This window comes from Muntiacus reevesi, chromosome 12 (assembly GCF_963930625.1).
Source record: "Muntiacus reevesi chromosome 12, mMunRee1.1, whole genome shotgun sequence".
Classification (NCBI taxonomy): Eukaryota; Metazoa; Chordata; class Mammalia; order Artiodactyla; family Cervidae; genus Muntiacus; species Muntiacus reevesi.
This window is the reverse complement of record NC_089260.1, coordinates 77,276,927-77,302,397: the sequence shown is the minus strand read 5'-3', so window position 1 is coordinate 77,302,397 and position 25,471 is coordinate 77,276,927. Positions and strand designations below refer to the sequence as shown.

At 57.7% G+C, this 25,471-nt stretch overlaps 2 protein-coding genes across 4 annotated transcripts; one reads left to right on the top strand and one right to left on the bottom strand.

Moving 5' to 3' along the window:
• Nucleotides 1-62: 62 nt before the first annotated feature.
• PPP1R16A (protein phosphatase 1 regulatory subunit 16A) lies at nucleotides 63-21,530 on the bottom strand. 3 transcript variants are annotated; one of them, XM_065902484.1, is made up of 14 exons: nucleotides 21,512-21,530; nucleotides 8,193-8,313; nucleotides 7,896-8,021; nucleotides 7,299-7,429; nucleotides 4,502-5,509; nucleotides 3,374-3,444; nucleotides 3,152-3,297; nucleotides 2,168-2,271; nucleotides 1,968-2,092; nucleotides 1,759-1,884; nucleotides 1,605-1,680; nucleotides 1,402-1,531; nucleotides 1,076-1,241; nucleotides 63-893 (listed from the first exon to the last, which is right to left on the bottom strand). In XM_065902484.1, exons 5-14 carry the CDS (start codon nucleotides 4,743-4,745, stop codon nucleotides 519-521), a joined length of 1,563 nt encoding a protein of 520 aa, XP_065758556.1. In that variant the 5' UTR covers nucleotides 4,746-5,509; nucleotides 7,299-7,429; nucleotides 7,896-8,021; nucleotides 8,193-8,313; nucleotides 21,512-21,530; the 3' UTR covers nucleotides 63-518. The 3 variants fall into 3 exon arrangements, with proteins under 3 accessions (XP_065758556.1, XP_065758555.1, XP_065758557.1); XM_065902483.1 differs by lacking the exon at nucleotides 21,512-21,530 and adding an exon at nucleotides 21,306-21,481; XM_065902485.1 differs by lacking the exons at nucleotides 7,299-7,429; nucleotides 21,512-21,530 and adding an exon at nucleotides 21,306-21,481.
• Nucleotides 21,531-23,902: 2,372 nt separating this feature from the next.
• Nucleotides 23,903-25,395, top strand: FOXH1 (forkhead box H1). The gene is made up of 3 exons (XM_065903026.1): nucleotides 23,903-24,076; nucleotides 24,362-24,466; nucleotides 24,570-25,395. The coding sequence occupies exons 1-3, from the start codon at nucleotides 23,903-23,905 to the stop codon at nucleotides 25,371-25,373; spliced, it is 1,083 nt and encodes a 360-aa protein (XP_065759098.1). The 3' UTR covers nucleotides 25,374-25,395.
• The last annotated feature ends 76 nt before the right edge of the window (nucleotides 25,396-25,471 follow it).

The window sequence follows — 25,471 nt, the reverse complement described above, 5'->3', positions numbered from 1 at the left end:
ACAGGAAATACCCTCTTCTCTTCTAAGCCAGGGTCCTTGCCCTCCAACAAGGATACCCTCAGCCCTGGCCCCCAAGGAGTGTCCTTCCGAAGCTACTTTTTCTGCTCAAGAAAGCAAAGTATTACAGAGGGGCCTCCAGGAGGCGGGGTGCTGAAAGGCTAGGTTTCTTGCCTGACGGGCATGGGCCCCACACCCACGCGGGGCTGGGCACCCCGAGCGAGCCCCAGCGTGTGCTGTGGGCCTCGGGTGCTCCCGGGGCAGGCGCACCCAGGCCCAGCAACACAGCCGCTCCCTGCTGGCAACAGAGGCCCTGCTGAGACACACAAGGCAGTGGCAGAACAGCCCTTTATCGAGGGTCACAGGACAACACTAGGTCTCTGCAGCCAGGCGCCTCCGAGGCACAGCTTCTGCCTCGGGGTTGTTCCTCAGGTAGGCTGGCAGCCTGCCCGGGACGCACACTGGGCATGCAGAGCAGGGGCCTGGGGCTGGGCAGTGGGGCCGCCCCAGCCGCCAGGCCCTCACATGAGCAGGCAGCACGGTCTCTTCTCCACAGGGGCCGCCTCTGAGGGGGCTGTGAGTTTGAGCAGGGGCGGGTCTCCACTCGCCGCACAGCCACTCTCCGGCTGGGGGGTCTCAGTGTCCACAGGCAGGCCAGCCTCAGCAGCCTCGGGCCCCTCAGCTGGGGGTCGTTGCAGCTTCGCAGCCACCCGCTGCCGCTTGAGCTCTGCCAGGGTGTGGTGGGCCTTGGCGCGCACCAGGGCGTCGGGGGAGGCGCTCTCCAGGGGGCTCAGCTGGTAGGAGACACTCCGGTCCAACCGCTTGGAGTACAGGTGCCGTCCTGGGGGGCCCCCCACTCGACCATTGTGTGGCCTGGCCTCCTCAGGGTCCTCCTCCTGTGGGGGGAGCACGGCCCGGAGGCCATCAGCAGGCGCCCTCTGGCCTGGGGCCCCAGGCAGCACAGTGGTCCAGGAGCCAAAACAAGGGTGGGGGTGGAGCTGACCCCCGAGCGTGTGGCTCTTGTGTTTGAGGACAGGGTCACTGGCCCCACAAGGGTGTGAGGGCGGGCCGGGCTCACCTCCAGGGGCAGCGGCTGGAGCTCTGCGTCGGTCTGGCGGTCCTCATCCTCTTCCGACGGCTCGGGGCTGGCAGGCGGAGGCTGCTGCCACACGATGGCCTCCTGGGCGTGCTCCCTGCGGTACAGGCTGGTGCGCTGGGTCAGGCTTACCCGCCTCACCACCTTCCTGGGAGCGCAAGGAGAGAGTGGGGGAAGACATCGCCTTCCCTGCAGACTCTGCCCAGGCTGGCACCCCGGGCTGCCAGCTGACCTCAGCGGGGACAAAGCCCCAGGCCCAGCCCACGGGGCGGGGCCGCGGGGGCCTGGCGGCAGGGGTGGGCACTCACCCGCGGCTGCCGGCGCTGGAGGTGCGGCGGCGCAGCAGGGAGCGCTGGCGGCCCTGGGCACGCAGGAGGGCATCATGCTTGTGCTTCAGCTCCAGCAGCTTGGCACGCACCTCCTCATCCCCGCACACGTCTGTGGAGGAGCCGGAGGGTCATGGGCCCCGCCACGTGCCCCCTACACCACGAGGACGTGGCCCCCGGCTCACCGAGAGGCGTCTCGTCCATCAAAGACTTGCTGTTCAGGTCAGCCCCGTGTGCCACAAGCAGCTCCACCAGGCGCACCTGTGGGCCGGAGCGACAGGGCTGCTGAGGCCTGCGGAGCCTGCGGGCTCGTCAGCCCTACCGCCCGCGGGCGCTCACCTGGCCCCAGTAGGCTGCCGCATGCAGCGGCTCCCAGCCATCACGGTCCTTGGCGCTCAGGCTGGCCTGGTGGTCCAGCAGCAGGGCGGCCGCCTCGCTGAACCCATTGGCCGCAGCGATGTGTAGCTGCAGGCACACCACCTGCACCTCAGTCCCGGCTCCACTTGGTGGAGCGCCCTCCCCCACCCAGTCCAATGCTGCGTCCTCACCAGTGTGGCCCCATGGTCCTGGGGGACGTCGAGGTTGGCCCCCGCCTGCAGCAGGTTCCGGATGTCTTCTAGCATGTGCAGCTCCGGCAGGGCCCGGGCCTGCTCGATGCTGTCCTGGGTGATGCCTGCGGGACGGGGCACTCAGGGCTCACTCTCCCAATGCAGCCTCCCCCACCAGGGGGGTGGGGGGGTACACTCACCGCGGCTGGCCATGGCTGTCTCCAGGCAGTCCAGCGTCTGCTCATCCTCACACAGGTCATAGGGCATGTTCCCATCCGTGTTGACTGCCAGGAGGTCAGCACCGCTGTGGAGAGGACGGACAGGGTGCTGGTCACGGGGCCTCTGTGCTGGGAGGGAGGCCCCTGCCTCGGGCAGCACACTGTGGGGCTGTGTCCAAGGGGCCCAGGCCTCTGCTGAGAGACAGCCCTGCTGGATGCCCCTGCATCTGTCCTTGGGCTGCTGGACTGTCAGGCGGTCTGAGCTCCCAGCCCCTGGCTCCCATGAATGTGTCCAGTGGGTCCACCTGCCCCAAGGGGTGCCAGGATTCTGGATTCCCCGGGCTGTCTGCAAGGAGCGGGGTGTCCTCTGTGGAGTGGAGTGGGGCTGGGCCTACACACCCACCCCTCCCCATGCCCAGGCATCTGTGTGTGAGCAGGGGGACAGTCATTCACCCGCACACCCACCACTGACGCCCTCCAAGGCCAGCTGGGGGGGGGCTCCTGGATCCTGGCGAAGATGACCACCTTTTCCATTCACCAAGGCAGGTGTTCAGGAGCCCAGCCCTGCTCTGCCCTCTCCATTAACGGCCCCACCAGTGTCCAAGTATCCCCTTGCCAATTCCTCCCTTGTGACTCTGACCCGAGTGGGCATTTCTGTGCAGACCCTGGGAAGGTCAGACAACCAAAGCAGGAGGTCAAAGCCTGCCCTCAGGGAACTCCTGCGGGCGGAGGGCCACGCTGCCCTGCGGCGTGCCAGTTCCCTGCGGAGGCAGCACCGTGGCCTCTGCCAGGTTCCAGCTGGGCGCACCGGGGTGCAGGCAGGGCACGTCAGGGCAAGTGGAGACGGAGACCCAGGGGAGAAGCCTGGGCTGTCTCCACATGAGCGCCCCCTGCGGGGAAGGTCCTGCCTGCCCCGGCCTGAGAGAGATGCCCACTCCGACTACCCACGCTCCCAGCGGGCCCTACCGAGCAATGAGCAGCTCCACCAGGCGCAGGTGGCCACAGGTGGCTGCAGCGTGCAATGGTGTCCAGCACTCGCTGTCGCGGGCATTGACCCGGGCCCCAGCCTCCAGGAGCTGCTGCACCATCTCCCGGAAGTCGTCGATGCAGCTCTGCGGAGCGTGTAGCCTGAGTGTCCGAGCCCCCGCCACGGCCCTGGGCTCCCCTCCAACCCCCAGCGGGGCTGACCTGATGCAGGGCCGTCAGGCCGTCCTCATTGGCCAGGTCAGGGCTGACCCCGCTCTCGAGGAACTGGCGGACTGCAGGGAGGACAAAGGCAGTCAGGGCTTGGGAGCAGAAGTTGGCCTGCGGGCCGGTGCATCCTGCTCAGGCCCCTGCCCAGGGCACCTGGGTCACATGCTGTGCTGTAGCCAGGACAGCAGAAGAGCACACGGAAGGCAGGAGGGACCCCAGAGCCCAGGCCGAGGTTTTGGGGCTGGGCCCCCAGGCAGGTTGTAGACAGCAGCCCCCTGCCTCAGCCTCAGCCTCAGAATGCCTCCCCAGTTAGGGCCTTCTAGCCTTCCAACTCCTCCCAGAAAGGGTCCCCCAGGCCTGGGGGCCGGCATGCACCCTCAGACACCCCTTGGTCAGGTCCCATGTTCCCCCAGCCTTACACGCACACACACTCACACGCACCCCTCCCCTGGTACTTGCAGCTCCCCCCGCACCTCGGTGGCCAAGACTGAAGACCCAGGGTACCCAGGCCCGGCCCTCCCCAGCCACACCCCCCGCCCCACAGCTCCTGTTTGCTGGCTGACCCACGGCCACTGTGCCCAGCCCCCCTTCCCTGCTCTGGGCACACCCTGCCTCTCCTCGCCCTCTGCACCTGAGCTGCCACAGCAGAGGCCCCGCCCTGGAGGGAGACAGAAGGAGCCCTCGGGAGCCTCCCTGGGAAGGCAGAGGGGCTGAGAACAGGCACACGGCAGCGGCAGGAAGGGGGTCCTGCCTAACCTGTCCTCCGGGAAGGCTCTGAGGGGGAAGGAAGAAATCAGAGGCAGAGCTGAGGATGGGCGTCAAGGGGGGCCTGCTGGGCAGCCCTGCACCCTGGGTCTAATCTGCCAGGGGCGGTGGCACATGTCTTTTATGGAGGCGAAGGCTCAGAACCCAGACAGGCAGGCGTCGTGGGCAACTCCCAGCACCCTGGCCAGAGGCAGAGAAGACAGAGGCTCCCAGCCCACCCCGCCTTGGCCCCCGGCCCAGCAGGGCCCTCTGCAGGCTGCCCTGGGCTCCCACCGGGAGGTTGCAGCTCCTGAGGCTTGCGTGAGTAGTGGGGACAGGGCTGCCGGCCAAGTGGGCCTGGACTTCAGCCACACTCACCTTCTTCCAGGTCATTCCGGGCAGCCGCCTCGAGGAGGGTGATGCTGGGCGGGAAGAGCACCCGCTTTCGCGCCGTGCGCTGTGGCGGCTGCCCCGGGCCCCTGCGGCCCTGGGCCTCCTTCTCGGCCTGGGCCCACGCCTTCACCTGCTGGGCCCGTCGCTTCTGGGCGTGCTTCAGCCGCTCCTGCGTGCTCATCCTGCCCACCATGGGCATTTCTGCCAGCAGTTCCAGGTGCTCGGCCATGGCGGGGGCTGCCTGCCAGGGGGGGTGCGGGGGGCACCAACCGGGGCAGCACAGGGGCCAGGCTGGGCCTGAGGTGGGGGGCAGCTGGCTGGACTGGCTCCCTCAGGGGCATCCCCTCCCGAGGTTCGTGGCCTCTGTGCCTGGCAAGGCTGGGTCAGGAGGCCCCACGCTGTGACCAGGCCCGGGCAGGTGTGAGGGCCACGGGCCCCAGGCAGAAAGGCGGCGTGGGAGGGCACCTGCAGCCCGCCTCCCGGGGCCCGAGCACCTTGGCCGCTCGATGGGCAGGGCCTCCCACCCGCGTGGGGTCAGGAGGACACCCTGCAGGAAGCAGGCGGGACCTGGCCAGCGTCAGTCCAGGGTCAGAAGCTAATCACTCAGATGACAAGGCTGCAGCTCCTGGCTCCTCACGCAGGGGCGGGGCAGGGCAGGGCAGGGCAGGACACACACCCCTGGGAGCCTAGAGAGCCCTTGCCTTCCAGTCTTAGGAGACCAGGTGGGGTCCAGGGGCAGCCATGGCCGGGCCTTCCTCCCCCGCCACCCCTCAGCACCCCCAGCCTTCCGGTGTCAGTGCTAAGAGGAGGTACAGCAGGAGGGAGGGCCGGGCGAGTGTGTGTCCAGAGTCCAGGGGTCCTCGCCACCGGCGCCTGGGGCTGATGCTCTCTAGGCAGGCAGGGCACCCAGGGCCCAGCAACTGTCTTCAGGAAGGGCCCCCTTTGGAGTAGCCAGTGGCCGAGCTGCACACGCAGGTGCTCCCTCCTGCCGGCCTGAGAGGAGGAAGCAGGAAGTCATCAGGGCTGGATGGGGACAGGCCCCCTCCCCAGAGCCCCGCCCTGCAAGAAAACCTTGTGCGGCCCACTTTCTGGCCCCACACTCAGCATTTCTCTGCAGCTCAGAGAAAAGAGCAGACAGACAGCACGCCCGCTCACAGCAGGCCTCCGGCTAGGCAGCCCCTCAAAGCCCCATGTTGGCCCTTGACCCGTCTGCCCTCAGGCTGGGCTAGGCAAGCTCACTTTCTCCTGCAGCTCTGCCAGACTCCTGAGGGCGCCCAGGCCACCCTGCTCCTCGGCTGCAGAGGGTGGAGGGCATGGCCTCTGCTGGCCATGAGCTGCTCACCGCCCGAGTCTGGGCCTCTTCCTTGCCCGGCTTTCTAGTTCAGGCCACTCAATGCCCATGCCCCCTCAGCTGTCCTGGGCTACATGCAAGCCTTGCTTGTGTGAACATGAGCACAGTGGCCTGCCTGATCTGGGAGCTGTTGGGACAGATAGCCGGGCAAGCAGCTGGGCTACGGCACAGCCCCACAGTCCCCACCATGGACTGTCTTGCCCAGCACGCCTGGTGTGGTCACCGGGCACGGTCTCAGGACACTGCTCAGGAGGCCGTGGCCAGGCCCCACCTAGAAGGTGCCCCCGCAGCTCAGCCTGCTCACCAAGAGGCCCCCTTCCCACTCGGACAGACCTCATGGCCATTTAGAGACTGACCAGCCTTCCTTTGACCAGACTTGTACTAGTGAGTGCCACTTCCTTCTGGAAGGAAACCGTCCTGGGCCAGGTCAGGTCAGGTCAGGCATCTCTAGCCTGGGGACCCCCAGTGTACCCAGAGCCTCGCTTCTCGGGTCGGCCTGGCCCTGGACTTGGTTGGCACTCCACTATTCCCTCTGCTAGCCTGGCCTCAGAGGCTTCCTGGGGACAGGATGGGGGACCAGTGAGGCCAGGAAAGAGCTTTCCAGGTAGCACCACTGCTCCGGGCAGCCCGCCCCCTGCTGGCCAGCTCTGCCGACTGCAGGGCCGGCACAGAAGCTGCCCAGGCCGAGACTGCCTGCCTGGGTCTCCTGGTGCCCCGTGTCCTGCCTCTGCCTGCTTCCCACCCATGAGGCCCCGGCCAGACCCAGGTGTGGCAGGGCTTTCTGCCTCCCTGCTGGCCACTTACAGGTCCCTCATGCTCCCCTGGAGAGACTGAGCACCCCCTCCTGCCCACCTGTGGGACGTGCATCTCTCTGGAGTCGGCCTCGGGGCCTGCCAGGGAGGCCAGCCTCAAGAGCCTGCCCCACGAGACCATAAGGAAGGAGCAAGGCTGGCTGCCTTCTGCCTGGGCCTCGCCCCCACCCTACCTCTACTGCCCAGGTGGGGCAGGAAGGGCAGGGGCTCGACAGAGACCCGCTCCCTCGCCAGGCAGTGCGTGCTGGAGATGCTGTCGGCCTGCTGGGCTGCAGCAGTGGAGCCGGGCACTCACCCCACTCTGGGGGCCCACCTGCCTGAATCCCCAGGTCCCCTCTGGGTTCCTTCAGCAGTGCTCCTTGCAGGAGCTGCCTGAGGACAGTCTCCGTGTGACCTTGGGCCTCTGGGCTGCCTCCCCAGAGAGAAAGGTGACCCATCAGCGTCCAGGGACCCTGGGCAGTGGGCGTCCATCCTGGGAGCATCTCCAGGAGGGCAGCACAGTGCCCAGCCCCGCCCAGGCTGTCTGAGCTCTCTGCCCACTCCCCCACACAGCCTCTGCCCTCTCTGCCACCTCCCCCAGCCATAGTCCAGGAACAGCCCCCTGGAGCCGAAGACTTACTCCTGACTGAGCCACAGAGGCCAGCACAGCTCGGCAGAGTCCCGGCAACTGACCACCTCACGACACCCAGGCTGAGGGGGGCTGAGCAAGTCAGCCGCAGCCTCCATCCACAAATCCTGCCCCAAGCCTCCCTGGAATGTCAGAGATAATCTGCACAATTTTTCCAGTTCTCAGCTCCACGCCTGGGGTGTGGGACAAGGTGGGAGGAGCTTTCTGGAAGGACCATGGAGAATGCCCCCCTCCTCTGAGCCAGCACCACTGGAAGGCCTCAGAGTCTGTTGGGAGTGGCCCTGGGCCCTCAGCGTGGACAGATCCACACCCAGCCTGAGTGCCTCAGGGGCCCCTCCACACCCACAGATACCCTGCTCCAGTGTCTCCACCCTCCACCTGGGAAACTGAGGCCAGGCCTGAACCCTGGTGCCCTGCTGAGACTCCCCCAGGCTGCTTCACGTGCACACCCAGCATCTGTGTGAGAATCAGGGTCACAGCAAGAGCCCAGTGCCAGAGTGAGCAGGACTTGGGGGGGGGGGCGGGGGCATGACCTGCGGGGGCGCGTGACCTGCAGAGAGGGAGAAGTTGGGGAGGGAGGGTGCCCACCTTCCCACAGGTTCTGGGGCTTCACATTCTGGCTGCTGGGGCTGGTCCCTGTGGCTTTATCGACAAGAGCGAACGGTGGGGCAGGCGTGCTCCTGGCTCTGGGAAGGGTGAGGCATGAGGCACCACCTGCAGAGTCACACAGAGAAGCGCCCTCAGCAGGGGAGGCCGTGGGGCCAGGGCTCCGTGGAAAAAACCCTGAGACAGAGCTGACCCCTCCCGGTTGCAGGCAGGGACTGGGAGGCAGGACTCCCCTGACCCCACCCCGGCTCTGGCCTCCCAGCCCCCCACTCAGCTCACCTGGGACGCCGCCAATCCCCGCCTCACGGCCAGCTGCCGAGGGCACGAGTCTGCCGGGGGTGCCGCTCGTCCCAGTCCTCTGCACACCTGCCGGGTCTGTTTCCGGGGCGAGTGCTGGAACCTGGAGGAAGGCCTCGGGTCAGTGCTGCTCGGGGTCGGGGCCGAGGCCCCAAGACAGGGCCTGACTCCTAACCCTTGTCTGGCTGTACAGCTCTGGGGGGCCCTGGGTGGGGCGAGGGGCACGGACCTTAGTGCAGGCACAGGCTGGGCTCTGCAAGGAAGAGGGCATGGTGCCCGGACCCTGTGTTGGCCCCGCGATGGTTCCACCTGGCGGGTCCAGGGGGTGCAGGTGGCGCCGGCCGTGGGGAGACAGGCTGCACAGTCGTGAGCGGCTGAAGGTAGGGGCCGGGCCAAGCGGCTGGATGGCTGGCGTGGCGAGCATGGAAGGCCTGCTCACCTTCCGTGATCTGGGGGTGCTGCCAGGGGCACCATCATCACAACACGCGTGCAGGGCAGCCCCCAGCAGGCCTGCTCTGGAAGGCTCCAGGAGCTAGAGCCGCAGCACGCGTGTCAGGCCTGCTGCTGCAGCAGCGCTCAACCCTCCTCGTCCACTTCAGGGTCATGATGTGAGGCCCTGAGGGCTGTATGAGGGAGCTACCTATACGCCACCATGCAAAGGTCACTAAGAAGCAATGTTCAGCAAAGAACCAGGGACTCACACTCTGTACACGAGACACGGCTTCACTGCGAACACGCCTGTAAACCTGAGACGCACAGGCAGGCCCGGGGGCTGTGGGGCAGGTGGCTGAGAGCTCGGGCCACTCCTGCCGCTCAGCTTCTGAGCCGCATGAGGGCAGATCTCCTCGAAACAATGTTAACTGCTCTGTCTGGGGAGGGCAGGTGTGAGCACAGCTGCCAGGTATCCAGTCGGCCTGGGGGGCGGAGATGTAACAGGCCCAACAGGCTATGGGAGCCACAGAGGCTTCCAGATGCATGAGAGGTGTGATCAGATCCAGGGAGCAGAGGGCCCTGGCAGGAGACACGCGGGGACCCACACCCCCACCTGACGGGGGGGATGGGGGGAGCACCTCGGGAGGAGGGCCAGCAAGAGGTAGACGGAGGAGGGAGACCCCTGAGAACTGGGACGGGGAGCATCCAAGGTGAGCAGGGCCACAGGCGCCCCTGAAAGAGTGTCTGGAAGGGAGGGGTCTGCGGAGGCGCAGACGGGGGAGTCATGCAGGGCTGGGGAGGGGTCTGCAGGAGGCACGCAGGGCGGGACGCATCGTAGACACAGCTGTGCGGAGGGACAACTGCAGGAGGCCCGGACCATCCGTGTGACCCCAGTAAGGGGTGGGCCTTTCTAGCCTGACAAAACCCAGAAACCAAAAGGGAGATTAACAAATCCCATCCTGCTAGGTTTTTTTAATGTCCGCACTGTGAAAACAAAACAAAGCCTATAAAATCAAAAGACAGATGGGCAACTGGGCGAAACATTTGCAGTAAACAGGACAAAGTGGTCCTTACATCAGTTATGACAGCTGCACATAGATGGAGCACGGACTCCACTGCAAACACCTGGCCGACACTCAATCCAGGCAAGCGGGAAGCAGGACACGCCAGCGCGGGGAGACCCTGCCCACTTGTGGACAGCATCCATGGCTGGGTCACAAAGACTGAGGGCATCAGCCAGGAGGATGTACTGAGTGCCTACTGAAGTGTAGAGAGCCTTCGACCTGCATGGAGCCCAGGCTCAATCCCTGGTTGGGGAACTAAGATCCCACAAATCATCGGGTGGGGCCAAAAAGACAAATAAAAATAAAGCAAATGAAATAAGAGGGAGCCCAGCAGCCAGAAGGGAGCACTCTCACACCCTGTCACTTCAATTGCAGGTCCCACAGGGGCAAGGTTACTACAACACTACCTGGCAGAACAAAAGCAGATTTTCTTCCCATCTGGCAACAGCGCAGCCAGTGAGAAGCACCACACTCAGCTTCCTCCAAAGGGCTCTCTGTTTATAGCAGCTCCTCACACCCCCCTTCTCCTCCTCAAGTTTCCTCTCCTGTGTCCTCGGTGCTTGCCTGTGGTTCCCCATGGGCTACAGGTCCTGATTTGCAGTTGTTTGCTCCTCTGAAATAAATCCATTTCCCTGATAAAATAACTGGTTGTTTTAAATTAGTAATACAAGTCCTGAAAGTGCAAAAATCACAATGCACAAAAAATGGAGACGCAAACCCATGTGACCTCCACCCCATCAGGATGGCACCAAGCAGCTCAGAGCCCTCCTACACTCCTCCATCTAGTGACCACCACCTCGCCTTTCTTCATGCCAACACCCTCCACGCCCCTCCTGAGCTCAGTCTGGTGCTGACAGGCCGGAGTTCCATATGGAGCCATGCCCCGTGCTCTGGGCTGCCTCACTCCCACTGTGTGGGATTCACCCACTCCAAAGCCTGTACTCCAGGCTTTCTCCCTTTGGCTGAGTAACTGCCCACTAGGAGCCGGTCTGCACAGCCCAGGGCACACTCTGATGGGTGTGGGCCTATGAACACCCTATCCACTGACACTGGTGTGCAGCCGCCAATCACAGGCTGTGACATGAGTCAACAGACACTACCACTGCTCTCCAAAGCTATACCAGTTTCTCCTCCCAAAAGCGAAGGGGAAACAGTCCAATTGGTTTTATTCTTTTTGTCACTCTTTGCACAGTGCTCAGTTTGCAGTTGTCTGAGTATTAATGAGATGAGACATCTTTCTGAAAACAAGTCTCCTATATTATCTTCTAAAGGGAGGCTAGTCTGCATCACATTTAGTTCTGCAGTCCACCTGGAGCTAATGTTTGTGTCTGGGGTGAAGAAGGAAATCTGGGGAGTTGTAAAATATGCCTGCAGAGTAACCGACACGCCTCCCTTCAAAAGGTAGACCTAGTCCTCCCCCCTCCCTTTAGTGTGGGTGGTGCCACTTCCACACTTGCTCAATGTCCATGGTCAGAGTGTGAAAGGCGCCCTGACTGCACCCCTGCTCTCCTCCAGGCTACTCACTCAGGGGAAGCCAGCCACCCGGAAGCAGACCCTTCCCCCGAGTCAAGACTGCAGATGTGGGAGAGAAGTGCTGTGTTTGGGGGCAGTTGTGGGACATCAGTATATAACTAGTACAGGCTCCAATTTCATGTTTGTTCCATAAAAGTGATACAGTGTTAGTCACTCCATCCTGTCCAACTCTTTGCAACCCCATAGGCTGTAGCCCACCAGGCTCCTCTGTCTGTGGGGTTTTCCAGCAAGAATACTGGAGTGGGTTGCCCTTCCCTTCTCCAGGGGATCTTCCTGACTCAGGCACTGAACCCAGGTCTCCTTCATTGCAGGCAGATTCTTTACCGTCTGAGCCACCAGGGAAGCCCCTTTTTATTCTATATTTATATCCAATTGTCCCAGCACCATTATTTAAAAGTTGCTTCTCTCCATGTTGTTCTGCAGTGCCACTTTGGTAATAAATTAAGTTCCTATACATACATGTGATTCAATGGACATGAGTTTGAGCAAACTCTGGGAGACAGTAAAGGACAGGGAAGCCTGGCATGCTGCAGTTCACAGGGTCGCAGAGTCGGACATGACTTAATGACAGAATGACAACATACATGTGAGCCTGTCAAGACTTCTGACTCCGTCCCACCAGTCCCTACAATATCCTACCCGCTGTGACTTTGTAATGAGTCTCCTCTCTGGCTCCCCAGCCCTCTTTCTTGCTGGGGGCGCTAAGTCCTGCTCCCCTTCTGGCCTCAGTTGCCCTTCTGACCCACCCGTGAGATCTGAGTCCTTTCTCAGACTCCCCTCAACAGTAGAACCACAGGAAAGTGAAGCCCTTTCAAAGCTGTGACCTATAAATGTGACATTTCCTTTGGCTTAGCTACAGCTGCCCAGCCTCTATCCTGTGAGGGACGATGAACCCAGGATGCTGGCACACGTGTACACGTGATGCTGGCAGCTGCCTTGGCCCAGGGTCAGAGCACGCACTGGAGGCCATTTGGACCATGTGAGGAAGGGGCTGCAAGCTCAGCAGCAGTGTTGTGGGGGCTGGAAAATCTGGAAGGGTCCCTCACCAGAAACCAGGGGAGCCCCAAAGCTCCCTCCTCCACTGCCTTTCCGTCAGCCACCCACCCCAAAGGAAATCTAAAGCCCAACTCACAGCAAGGTATGAGAAGTCTAGACGGCCAAATGAAAGAAGTTAGGCAACTGGAGGCATCTGCATGTCAAGAGTCTCGGAGAACCAACGATAGACGCCAGCCCTGGCGACTCTCACTGCCGAGGGCCTGGGTTCCACCCTTGGTTGGGGAACTAAGATGCCACAAGCCACACAGAACAGAGGGGGAAAAGCCCAGCCCTCTCTCAGCTAAGAGTAGAAAGGACGGCTTCCAGAGGCCTAAGCACCACATCTTCCCAGTGGCCAGGTTCCAGGCTCAACGCCCCGCCGCCCACAGCCATGTGAGCCTCATGATTCCCGTGCGGTCTGGAAACGAAGACTTGTCAATTCAGCAGTGTCCAAACCAGAATACTGGAAATGGGATTTGGAGAGGGCAGCGTTGGGACGCTCGGCCTGAGAAGAACGGGTGCGCAGGCTCTGGACGGCCACAGGTGCACACACGTGTCCCCACGAACCAAGGCAAACTGATGGTCCGTTTACAGGTGCCTGACATGAGAGGGAAGAATGGTGGGAGCCCCATGGCTGGGGGCCGTGGCAGGGAGGGGCGTCTGGAGCAGCCTAAGGCCAGAGACTCTCCAGCAGACCTGAACACGACGCTGCCGACCTGTGAGCCTGAGTGCTCATCTAGGCGTCCCGTGAGGGGACAGCCGGTGCACAGTGCCTGGGTCTGCAGACAGAAAGACTGACATGTCTCCAGCTTCTGCGCCACGGGGCCATGCACTCGCGTGCAGAGTAAATGTCACTCTGCCAGCCATGCAGCGTGACACCAAAGGCGTGCTCCACTTCTGGCTGTATAAACAGAAGAACTGGAGGCCAGGACTCAGCTATTTGAACACCAATGTTCACAGAAAAACTGTTCACAATTGCTACAAAGCAGAAACAACTCCAGTGCCCAATGCCAATGGACAGATGAAGAAATAAGATTGTGGTACATATACATACACAATGGAATATTCAGCCATACAAAGGAATGAAATCCTGACATATGACAGAAATATATCAAATGAAAGGACTCATGTATGATTTCCTTTTATATAATAGGTAAATTCAGACATAGAAAGCAGGGACTGGGGCAGCTGGTGTAAGGAAATAGTGTTGAATGGACAGAGTTTCTGTTTCAGGTCATTCAAAAGTTCTGGAAATTAAGAATGATGATAGCTGCACAACACTGCAAATGTAATATTCAAGAATGCAACACAAGATTCAGTGAATTTACATGGAAAGAAAGCTTATAGAGAATGTTCACTGACCACAACAGAATTAATCTAGAACTCAGTAACATAAAAATATCTGGAAAAATTCCCAAATATTTGGAAACTTTAAAGCATACTTCTAAATAACCTACAGGCTAAGGAAAGAATCAAAATGGAAAGTAGAAGATATTTTGAACTGAATGAAAATGAAAACACATCAAATACAGTAGATGCATTTAAAGCAGGGCTTAGCACTCCCTTACTGGAAGAATCCACCTGCCCCTGCAGAGGACACAGGTTGGTCCCTAGTCCGGGAAGACCCCACATGCCAGGGGGCAAGTAAGCCTGTAAGCCCTGGCTCCTGAGCCTGTGCTCTAGAACCCTCTAGCTGCAACTCCTGAAGCCCACACACCACAACTAGACAATAGCCCCCACTCAGCAATAAAGACCCAGAGCGACCAAAAATAAATAAATAAAACAAAGCAGGGTTTAGAAGAAAACTTCTAATTTTGAATGCATAAATAACAGGGATGGTCAAATCAATCACCAAAGCTTCCAACTTAATAAGAAGCTAGAAAAAAAGGAGAAAATTCAACCCAAACTAAGTGAAGGGAATTAATAATAACAACAAAAAATAATGAAACAGAATAAATGGGGAATTCCCTGGTGGTCCAGTGGTTGGGACACCATGCTTCCACTTCAGGGGCCACAGATTCAACCCCTGGTCAAGGAACTAAGATCCCACATGCCTTGTGGACCAAAAAAAAAGAGAAAGAAAACAGACAAAAAGAGAATACTAAAACTAAAAGTTGTTCCTTTGAAAATATTAATAAAATCAGTAAGACTCTCACCAAACTGATCAAGAAATGAAGACAAAAATGACCAAAATAGTGAAAGAAATACAGGCTCACTACAGATCTTACAGACAACTAAATGGGAACGTTCTGAACAATTTATGATCATAAACTAAACAACTTAAGTCAGGGATCAACAAACTACAGCCTATGGACCAAATCAGCTTACCATCTCTTTTGTAAATAAAGTTTTATTAGAAAAAACCATGCTCAATTGTTCATGTATTGTCTGTGGCTGCTGTGTGTTAGACAAAGAACTGAGCAATCACAACAGAGACCATATGGCCTGAAAAGCCTAAGATATTTACTATTTGGCCCTTTAAACGTATATTTTAAAAAAGTGCCATGTTTGACATAGATAAATGGGCAAATTATCTGAATGAAACAAATTATCAAAATGGAGTCAAGAAGAAATAGAAAACCTGAACAGTCCTATAACTATGAAAGGAATTAAATCTCTAATTAAAAACTTTCACACAAAGAAACTCCATAGTTTGTTATTTAAACAAGAAAATCAATAGAAGCAGAAAAAGACTTGGAAAAATTCAGTATCCATTCATGATTTTTGCTTTTCTTTATTTTTTTCCATTCATGATTTGAAAAAAAAAAAAAAAACACCTTAGAAAACTAGGAATAAAAGGAAAACCCCTCAATCTGGTAAAACCCTCGGGACTGAGAGCAAGGTAAGAGCATTGACTCCTACCACTCTTACTCAACACTGCAACCCCCAGGCAGTGCACTAAGGCATGAAATAAAAAGCATACAGATGGAAAGGAAGATAACACCTTAGATATAGGAGGCATGTAGAAAGATTTGTAGAAAATCCTTAGAAATCTACAGTAGGGTTACTCGAACAAATGACTATATTTAGCAAGGTTGCAGGATACAAAGGACAGTACACCAAAATCAAATTTATGTCTCTGAACTAGTAACAAAGGACTGGAACATGTAAAATGTTAAATATATCATTTGCAAAATTAGTGTCTCCAAACAGAAGGGTGCTGACACTGGCTGCTGAGGGCAGAGCCTGGTCTACTTCCCCCTCAATACGGCTTGAACGCAGTTAATCAATCACTTCTAAGGAACAGACGGAAACAAAGTCTGAAACCAGGTGGCGCCAGCTCCGGACCAGGTCCTGGAGGGCAGTTCAGCCTCTTGCTTGCGGGCTCTCTCCTGGACCCCGGGCCTGGGGGTGAGGCTGCCCAGGGGCCGGGAGGGCGGGACCAAGAGCCTGGCTGGCCCTCAGGGAGCCGCCCGGTGGAGCATCTCCAATGCGCCTGAGACCTGCAACCAGAACCACTCAGCCAAGTTACTGTACAATTCCTGACCCATGGCAGCTGTGAGAGAACAAAAGTTCATTGTTTTAAATCATAATGTTTAAGGGTAATTTGTTATACAGCAATAGATAATTAATACAGAGACCTACACAAATGGAGTAATATGTACCATGCTCTACATTCTTACAACGTCAATTCTTCCCCTGACAGATCCCTAGCTTCGGTACAATCCCAGTCAAAATGCCAGTAACCTCTTTTTGAGAAACTGACAAGCCAATTCTCATATTTACATAGAACTACATCATATCTTGAAGAGCCAAAATGATTTGAAAAAGAAAAACCAAGTTGGAAAAGTACTTATACTTGACTTTAAGACTTATTTTAAAGCTAAAATAATCAAATCTGCAGGATAAGAGCAATAAGATCAATGAATAGAGAATCCAGAAGTCCACCCACACATACTGTCAGCAATGGAGTTAAGGTAACACAATGGGGAGGGTGGCCTTTCAAAATGGTGTTGGAATGCCCAGTTATCAAAGGAAAACAATGACCCCTGACCTCTTGACCATTAAAGAAAGCATAAACCATAAAGAAAAAAAAATAACAAATTGAACTTCATCAAAATTATAAGTATTTGTCTGTTTAAGACACTGGTGACAAAATTAAAAGTCAAGCCACAGACTGAGGACATTTTTTCAATACTTGTATCTGGCAAAGGACTTGCACCCTAAACATATAAGGAATTCTTTTTTTTTTTTTCACAGTGAAAGCTTTGGACAGCAACTAAGCTGTCCTCGGTTTATTTTGTCACCTCATGGCAGAGACCAACAATATTTTTCCAAAGAAGACATAGATGGCCAAAAGACACATGAAAAGATGCTTAATGTTGCTAAGTATTAGAGAAATGCAAATCAAAACTACAATGAGGTATCACCTTACACCAGTCAGAATGGCCATCATCAAAAAGTCTACAAATAGTAAATGCTGGAGAGAGTGTGGAGAAAAATGATCCATCCTACAATGTTGGTGGGAATATAAATTGATACAACCTCTAAGGAGAAGTTATGAAGGTTCCTTAAGAAAACTAAAAATAAGGCTTACCATATGATCCTACAATCTCACTTCTGGGCATATATCTAGAGAAAGCCATAATTTGAAAAGATACATGCACCCCAGTGTTCATTGCTTCACTATGTACAATAGCAAAGACACAGAAGCAACCTAAGTGGCCATTGACAGATGAATGGATAAAGAAGATGTGATATATTTATACAATGGAATATCACCCATCCATAAAAAAGAATGAAATAATGCCATTTGCAACAACATGGATGAACCTGAAGATTATTATACTAAGTGAAATAAGACAAATATCATATGCTATTGCTTATATGTGGAATCTAAAGATACGAATGAACTTACATATAAACAGAAATAGATCCACAAAGGTAAGAAAACAAGCTTATGGTTGTCAAAGGAAAGGGAGGGGAATGGTTACATTATGAGTTTGGGGTTAATACATACACACTGCTGCTGCTGCTGCTAAGTCGCTTCCGTCGTGTCTGACTCTGTGCGACCCCATAGATGGCAGCCCACCAGGCTCTGCCGTCCCTGGGATTCTTCAGGCAAGAACACCGGAGTGGATTGCCATTTCCTTCTCCAAAGCATGAAAGTGAAAAGTGAAAGTGAAAGTGAAGTCGCTCAGTCGTATCTGACTTGTAGTGACCCCATGGATTGCAGCCTACCAGGCTCCTCCACCCATGGGATTTTCCAGGCAAGAGTACTGGAGTGGGGTGCCCTTGCCTTCTCCGATAAGGAATTCTTAAAGCTTGATGAGACGACCCATTTTTTATGGGTAAAACATCTGGACACGTCACAAAATAAGATATACAAATGAAAAGATGTGCAATACCATTCATCATTAGGAAATGCCAACTCAAGGCACAACAAGCCATCAACACTCACAAGAAGGGTTAAACTTTCAAAGAATGACAAAAGGACACAGAACAACTGGGAATGTAATATGATTTCCCATTTTAGAAAATAGTTGTGGCACTTTTTGTATAGAGTGAAATACAACCATCACTTCTGTCATCTCAACTCAAGAGAAATAAAGTGTATGTCCATACAAAGACTGGTAAACATGAATATTCACAGCAGTTTTATTCACAATAGCCGAAAACTGGAAGGAACCGAAATGTCCATCAACACGTGTGTGTGTATGGAGTAAACAGTGTACCTATACAATGGAATACCAAACCGTCCAGCAAGAAAAACAATGAACTATGGAGACATGCAGCAATCTGAATTTCCAAAACATTCTGTCTGGCGAAAGAAAGTCAGACACAAAAGTCTTCATCCTGTATGCATCCACTTATGTGAAATTCTAGGAAAAGAAAACAGGGACAATGAATCTATAAAAACAAAAGCAGATCAGTGGTTGCCTGGGACAGGGAAGACAGTGGACTGAGCACAGGGAAGGGGACTTTCAGGGATGAGGGAAATGCTCTGTGTCTGGATTATGGTGGCATTTACAAGGAGCATACATCTATCAAAACCCACCAAGTTATTTTATATAGGTGCCTTTTATCATATGTAAACTACACCTCAATAAAGTTAGATGTAAAAAAATAAAAGCATACAACCTAAGTCTTCCCCTGGCCTCTAACTCCACGTGATCTGGCCCCTCCTGGCCTTGTCTCCTCCCACACCTCTTTCCACTACCCACTCAGCACTGGCCTACTTCCTGCTTCCTGCACCTTGGGGACCTCGGCTCCAAACCACAGAGGCCGGGAGTTGAGCTCAGGAAGCACGCTCTGTGTTTAAAGTGCCAGGAGCTGAGGGCACTGGTCAAGTTTGTTGGCCTCTGAGGGAATCAGTCTCTTCCTCTGTAAATGGAGTGGTAGCACCTTCCTTATAAGGCTCTTACGAGGGCTCAATGAGCTACGACACAGCACTTTTCAGTGCCTGGCGCAGAGGCTGGCAAACTGACCCACTGTCTGCTTTGGTATGGCCCATGAGGTGAAAATGGTTCTGACTTTAATGACTGGCAAAAAAGAAAAAGAATATTTGGTGACACATGAGTATTACGTGAAATTCAAGTGTCAGCATGTCATGTAAAGTTTTGTGGAAACAGAGCACATTAACTTGCATATTGTCTGTGGCTTCTCTTCCACAAAACAGCAGAATAGCTGCCACAGGGATCACGTGGCCTGCAAAGCATGAAACACTGACTCTCTGGCTCTTCACAGAAAAGCTCTGCCGACCCCGATCTGCCACCCCATTGTCATGCCCCTTTCTGTCAGCTGTCTGGAAAGTTCTTCACAAGATCTCAGCATAGCTCCTTCCTTCCTGCAGCTCAGATCCCAGCTTAAACATTGCCTCCTCAGGTCCCCTGCGGTCAACCCGTCACTCTGCTGTGTCTTCACCCTGCTTCCATTGTTGGCACTAGTCACTGTTTTCTTCCCCGAGCCCCGGGCCTGACCTGCAGGAAGTACACACGACCGCAGGAGCTGATGGGTTCCTGACACTGAGGGATGGCGCAGAAGTGGACGCAGGTGAAGCCCAGCCCAGGACTGAGTCGCTGGATGGATGAACTGTCACTCAGCTGTGAGTGCAGCTGTGCCAAGGCTGGGCTCAGCACTGGGATGCAGAGCCTGCAATGGTGACACATGCAGTGCCCACGTGCCCTGAGCGCAGCCCGGAGCAAATGCAGGAGGCCCGTGGCCACGGCGAGGCTGGCCGCATGCCCTGCCAGCGCAGAAGGGCCATCCAGACCTACCGGACAGTCTGCAGGAGTTTCACCTGAGGCCTGAAGGCTCCCAGGGCTCACCTGCTCCTCCTTCCAAAACAGGAAGAGGTTCTGGGGGTGGGTGGGGGTGAGTCTTACAAAGCACCCCACACAAAACCCACCCAACAGCAGTGGTCAGATCAAAGAATGACCAAAGTCTCGGGCAGTCCCGGCAATCTGTGTCTGGCACAGCCCCCCAGGAAGCACGCAGCCCAGACTTGCTGTCTGCCGCTGGGCCTCACCACATGGCCAGTACAGGGCCCGGCAGCCGAGCACCTCCTCCTCCCCGACCCGTCGTCCCAGACGTCTGTGGAATTAGACTTGACTGTCCCTCTGTCCTTTTTTCTCAATCCGATGTGCTGGCAGGGCCGTTCCTGAGAACACAGAGCTTGGGAAGGGAGATGGAAGCTCACTCTCACCCCTCCCCGCCTCCTCCACCACTACTGCAGGGGTTCAGGAGGGTGGAGACCCGACACACAGGGCAAGGTGATTAGGAGTGGGGTGGGGGCAGAGGAGGGGGTGAGTGTGCAAAGACAGGCATGTCGTCCTGCAGTCTCTGAGGAAGGATGTTCAGGAGGGACAAGGATCAGATCTGCATTTCGGATGCATCACTCTGCCTATGGTGAGAAGAATGGAGTCAAAGCACTGAGTCGGAGCCCAGAAGAGCGGCCAGGAGCAAAGGCTCCCATCACAGAAGGAGGTGCAGGCTGCTGGTCCAAGAGATGGACAGGACAACCACGATCTGGGCAACTGAGCAGAAAGTCTGAGAGAAGACACTACCACCCAGACATCTTGCTTTGGCTAACAGGTGGACCGGGGCAGAGGCACTGGAGTGGGGAACTCTTGGGGCGCAGGTGCTGTGCTGGGTCACCACAGGCTCATCTGAGACTGAGGTTCCAAAGCTGCGCCCAGTGAGATTCAGAAATCCCTAGAAAACAGATACCAACGTGGAGCCCACAGGTACCAAGGGCCTCTTGCTGGGCTCCTGCCAGTCCAGGAACCTTCTGGGAGAGCAGAGTCCAGGCAGGTGAGGGATGAAGCCAGGGCAGGTCCGCGGAGAGCCCACAAGGAAGGAGGGATAGACCTGCTTATGCTGCTCCATCCCAGCTCTGAGCAAGAGCCGCCGGCACACCGGAGGCCGGCAGGGACCTGGCTGCTCGCGGGGCTAACGCGGTCCAGGATCCGTCAGGGAGCCATCCGCCCATAAGGCGACTCTCTCCAACCTAGGGTTCCCCTCGCTGCCCCTGAAGTAAGCCAGGCCAGCCAGGGGCACAGAGGCCCTTCACAGCTCTCCCAGGGAGCTGCATCTCAGGGAGCAGAGAGGTTGAGAAGAGCAGTGCGGGCCCCCACTCCACCCCCAAGCTAAGGACGGGGTAGGGGAAGGAAGGCCCAGAGCTCTGGAGAGGGCTAGCCAGAGCTCGGCCCTGGCTCCCGCTCCCCCACACCTGGAACGCCTCCGCACCCACAGAAACTAACCCCACAGTCGCCGCAGCTTCCACTGCAGGACAGGGAGGGGCCCCGCCGGCGCGGACCTTCCCGCCCAGGCCCGAGCGCCTCCGAAGCCGCGCCGGCCAGCTCTCGCCGAACAGCGATGGCTATTCCAGCCCGGACACCCATCGGTGGGCTGGAGCCCAGTATCCCCACAAGGAGGTCACTAGAACCCCTGGAAGTTTAGGAATTTGGCCCAGACAGGCTCAGGTTTTTTCTCTGACATCGCTCCAAAGCACACACGAAGCCTGACAAGTACCTTCTCTGCAGGCCCGAATGTCCTCGGCTGAAACGGAGGTAACTCCGGTGCTGCCTACCTGGCCAACAGGTTACACGGCTGAAAACCCCGCATTCGGCTCAACCGCGAACAGCACCCCGGGCCGGCCTTCACGGCCGCCACTCCAGGAACCTTCCCGACCCTCAGCACCGGCGCCGAGCGGGGCCTGGGCGGCCTCCCGCCGGGATCCCAGCCTCCCGGTCTCCCCGCCCGCCCGCCCGCAGGCCCCGGAAGTCCGCGCCTTACCTTCCGCCTCGCACCAGCAGCCACCTCGCAGCCGATCCGAGCCAGTCCGCGGGTCCTTTTGCCCAGCGCTCCTCCTGGCGCCGCGGGGGCGGGCCCGCGCCCGGCCCTTGCCATGGCAACGCGAAACTTCCGGCCCGCGCGTTCCAGGACCGGAAGTCGCCGCGCGGGGGCGGAGTCGAAGCGCGCGGGGGCGGGGCTTGCCCAGAGCGACTGGGGAGGCTGCGGACTGCTGCGTGAGCAGGGGACAGAGATGGCCGGCCGGCAAGGGGAAAGCCTGCCGGGGCGAGAAGCGCAAGTAGTCACAAGTTTACCAGGAGGGTGGTCATCTGATTACGCTGATCTTTTCAGGAAGGGTCCGAGTTCATTCGACAAAGCAGGGGCATTGCGCGGGGAGAGCATGCGCCAAGGTGGAACAGTTAAGGTGGTGGTTTAGGAGGGCGGGGCCCGCTCTGTGGGGTATGTGCGGTCAGCGATGAGTCGTCAGGACGTGAGGAGCCTTGAACGCCAAACCAAGAGCTGGGCTTTATCCTGCAAACAAGGAAGGGACAGTGGAGGAAAAGCGGTGCCTTAGACCTGTTGGAGAAAAAGACCTCTCAATGACTGAACTGGGCTAGGAGACGCAAGAACCTCTCAGCTAGAGCCCTGGAAACGAACAGGACTTGAAGAGGTGACATGGGAGTCCAGAGGAAGCCAGATGAAATATGAAGAATCTGATAATGGAGGTAGCAGTGTAGCACCCCAACAGCAGCATCTCGGCCCCAGGCTTCCTCCTCCAGAGCACCAATCACCCATCCCTTCTCTCAGCACCTCAGTGAGAGCTGCGCACCCACTGTATGCTCCAGATTTTCAGCCCTCTAAGGGTATAATTGGGGGCAGACTGGGCAGGGGGAGTGCTGTTGCTGCCCAAGAAAAATCTTGAGTGAAGTTATATAAAGTGTGTCCCTGTGCTGCCATGGCTTCCCTTGGGTCTGGGGGTTCTAATAGCAACATCCCACCACTGCTGGTGTCCTGGGCCTGATAAATCCCTTGTGCAAATTTGCCCAGTCCTCCAGGGGGGTGGGGGTGGAGGAGGCTTTGGGGTAGCATACAGAGCAGGGTACAGAGCACTTGAGAGGCAGAGCCACAGATCGGGCCAGGGAGGAGGTGAGGGGACTGAAGGGTCTGGGACCAGAAGAACCATGTCTCAGGGCTGCTGCCAAACACACTTTTCCAGGGCTGCACCTTTGGGCCAGGCCCTGTGCCTGCTAAAGCACTTAGAGGCTCTAGCCAGGCCTGAGCAGGGGGTGCTGGCACCACAGGCTTCATGGGGCTCAGCCTCCACTCCTCCCAGAGTGCCCCTTCTCCACTCAGGCCAGACCCCACCAGCCTGGGGAGCATCTCCCTCCTTGCGTAAGCTGCAGGGCACTGGGAAGCCCTGTGTACCCACACATAACACAGCTGTCCTCACTCCTGCCCAGGGTGATGCCAAGTGGTCCTCCCAGGCCATCCACAGAGATGTATTCTCAGGCGTGTAAACCCCTACGGCTAGAAGGCCTTCCCTTCCATGCACACCCACCCAGGGGCACTGCCTGAGTGCCCCAGGGGATGAAGTTACCTCCTCCTCTGGAAAACTTCCAAAGGATCTGGACCCAGAGGCCCAGAAGAGGGGGAGAAAGACAAACGTGCTTCCAGGAAGTTCTCTCAGGCCAGGGAGGTCCAGCTGTCCCAGGGCCACTGAGGTGCAGACTGAGTGCACAATGAGGACCCACTGTTGACCAGCACCAAGGAGGGAAGGAAAATGGCCTCCAGGACCTGGGGAGCCTGCTAGGGCCCTGCAGCAGCCTGTGGGAAAATTCCTTGAGTCAACTGTATCTGTCTCTTATTTATGAGTTTTCCTCCAGGAAGCCCTCCCAGACCACCATCCAAGTCCTGCTAGCTGCTTGGTCTTGAACCCTGGGCAGGACCCACCCCTTCTTGGCAGCTCATCTTGGACCAATCACTCCTCTGTTAAATGGGAGCCTGAGATCTGGGTGGGATAAAGTAAGTGTGTGTCATAAGCCCTTCCACGGACTTTTCTTTCCAGCTCTAGGGGGGGTGCCCAGGGCAGCCCAGGGGTGAGGAATGGGGCCTGGGTGGCCGCCGCAGCCCCCACTGGAATCTTCCCTGCCCTTTCCCTCCCTTCCAGATTAACCGAAACCTGCTAATTGTGGCTACCCTCAGCACGCTCCCCTCCCCCATCGCGTATTTCTGCCTCCCCTCCCCTCCCCCTTCCATCCGAATGATAAAGGGCTTGGCCCGCCAGCCCCCGCCTGGCCTCAGGTCCCAGCTCTGCTTCCCCACACTACCACACTATCCCGTGCCCAGCACCCACTGCCCGGCTGGGCCCCTGCCCACGTTTCCTGCTTCCCCTGCATGGGGCCCTGCAGCAACCCCCGCCTGGGGCTCCCCGAGGGGGATTCGCCCTCCCAGCCACCCAAAAGGAGGAAGAAGAGATACCTGCGGCATGACAAGCCCCCCTACACCTACTTGGCCATGATCGCCCTTGTGATCCAGGCTGCACCCTCCCGCAGGCTGAAGCTGGCCCAGGTGAGAGGACCCCCGCCCACTCTCCCTCGCACTCGGTGATCGGACCTGTGCCCCTACGCGTCCTCCAATGACCTGAGGCTCAGGCTCCGGCCTCCACCCCGACCTGGCCGTCCCCAGCCATACCAGGGGGGCCAGTCCCGGCCTGGGCACCCAGGGAGAGAGCTAAGGTACTCGGGCAGACCCCTTCCTGGCGAGGCAGTCCACACAGTGGCGAAGGGAGGGGAAGCGTTGCCCCCGCCCGCGCGCCCGGGCTCACGGCGCCCACCGCCCACCCGATGGTTTCAGATCATCCGTCAGGTCCAGGCCGCGTTCCCCTTCTTCAGGGACGATTACGAAGGCTGGAAAGACTCCATCCGCCACAACCTCTCCTCCAACCGGTGCTTCCGCAAGGTGGGGCAGGGCGAGGGTCAGAGCCTGGGAGCGGGACACCGGCGGAAATCCTGATATCCGGGGTCGTGCGGCCCCACCCAAGCCTGCTCCCCTCCCCCACCAGGTGCCCAAGGATCCCGCGAAGCCCCAGGCCAAGGGCAACTTCTGGGCGGTCGATGTGAGCCTGATCCCGGCCGAGGCGCTGCGGCTGCAGAACACGGCCCTGTGCCGGCGCTGGCAGAGCAGGGGCGCGAGGGGAGCTTTCGCCAAGGACCTCGGCCCCTACGTGCTGCACGGCCGGCCCTACCAGCCGCCCAGTCCCCAGTCGCCGCCCTGCGAGGACTTCAGCATCAAGTCTCTGCTAGGGGGCTCTGGGGAGGGGACGCCGCAGAACAGTCCCAGTCGGTCAGGCTCAGAGTGCTCAGGGGAGGGAGAGGTACCTGCTGCACTCCCGCCCTCTGAGAAGCCTCTGTGGCCCGTCTGCCCCTGCCCAAGGCCCATCAGGGCAGAGGGGAAGACTTCCCAGGGGGAAAACAGCAGGCCCTCCGTCCTGTCCCCTGAGCCCAGGGCCTGGCCTCTCCACTTACTGCAGGGCACCCCAGACCCCGGGGTTCTCTCTGGTGGAGGTCACAGGGCCTCGCTGTGGGGGCAGCTGCCCACCTCCTACTTGCCCATTTACACTCCCAATGTGGTGATGCCTTTGGCCCCACTGCCACCCACCTCCTGCCCCCGGTGCCCTCCCTCCACCAGCACGGGCTATTGGGGGGTGGCCCCGGAAACCCATGGCCCCACAAGGCTGCTCTGGGATCTAGATGCTCTCTTCCAGGGGGTGCCACCCAACAAAAGCATCTATGATGTTTGGGTTAGCCACCCCCGAGACCTGGCTACCCCCACCCCAGGCTGGCTGCTCTCCTGGTATGGCCTGTGATGCTCCCAGGGCAGGGGCTGCTTTCCTCTGCCACCCTTAGGCTTGTTGAGGAGAAAACAAGGTCTGTGTGACTCTGGCAGCCTGAGACAGAGGCACCA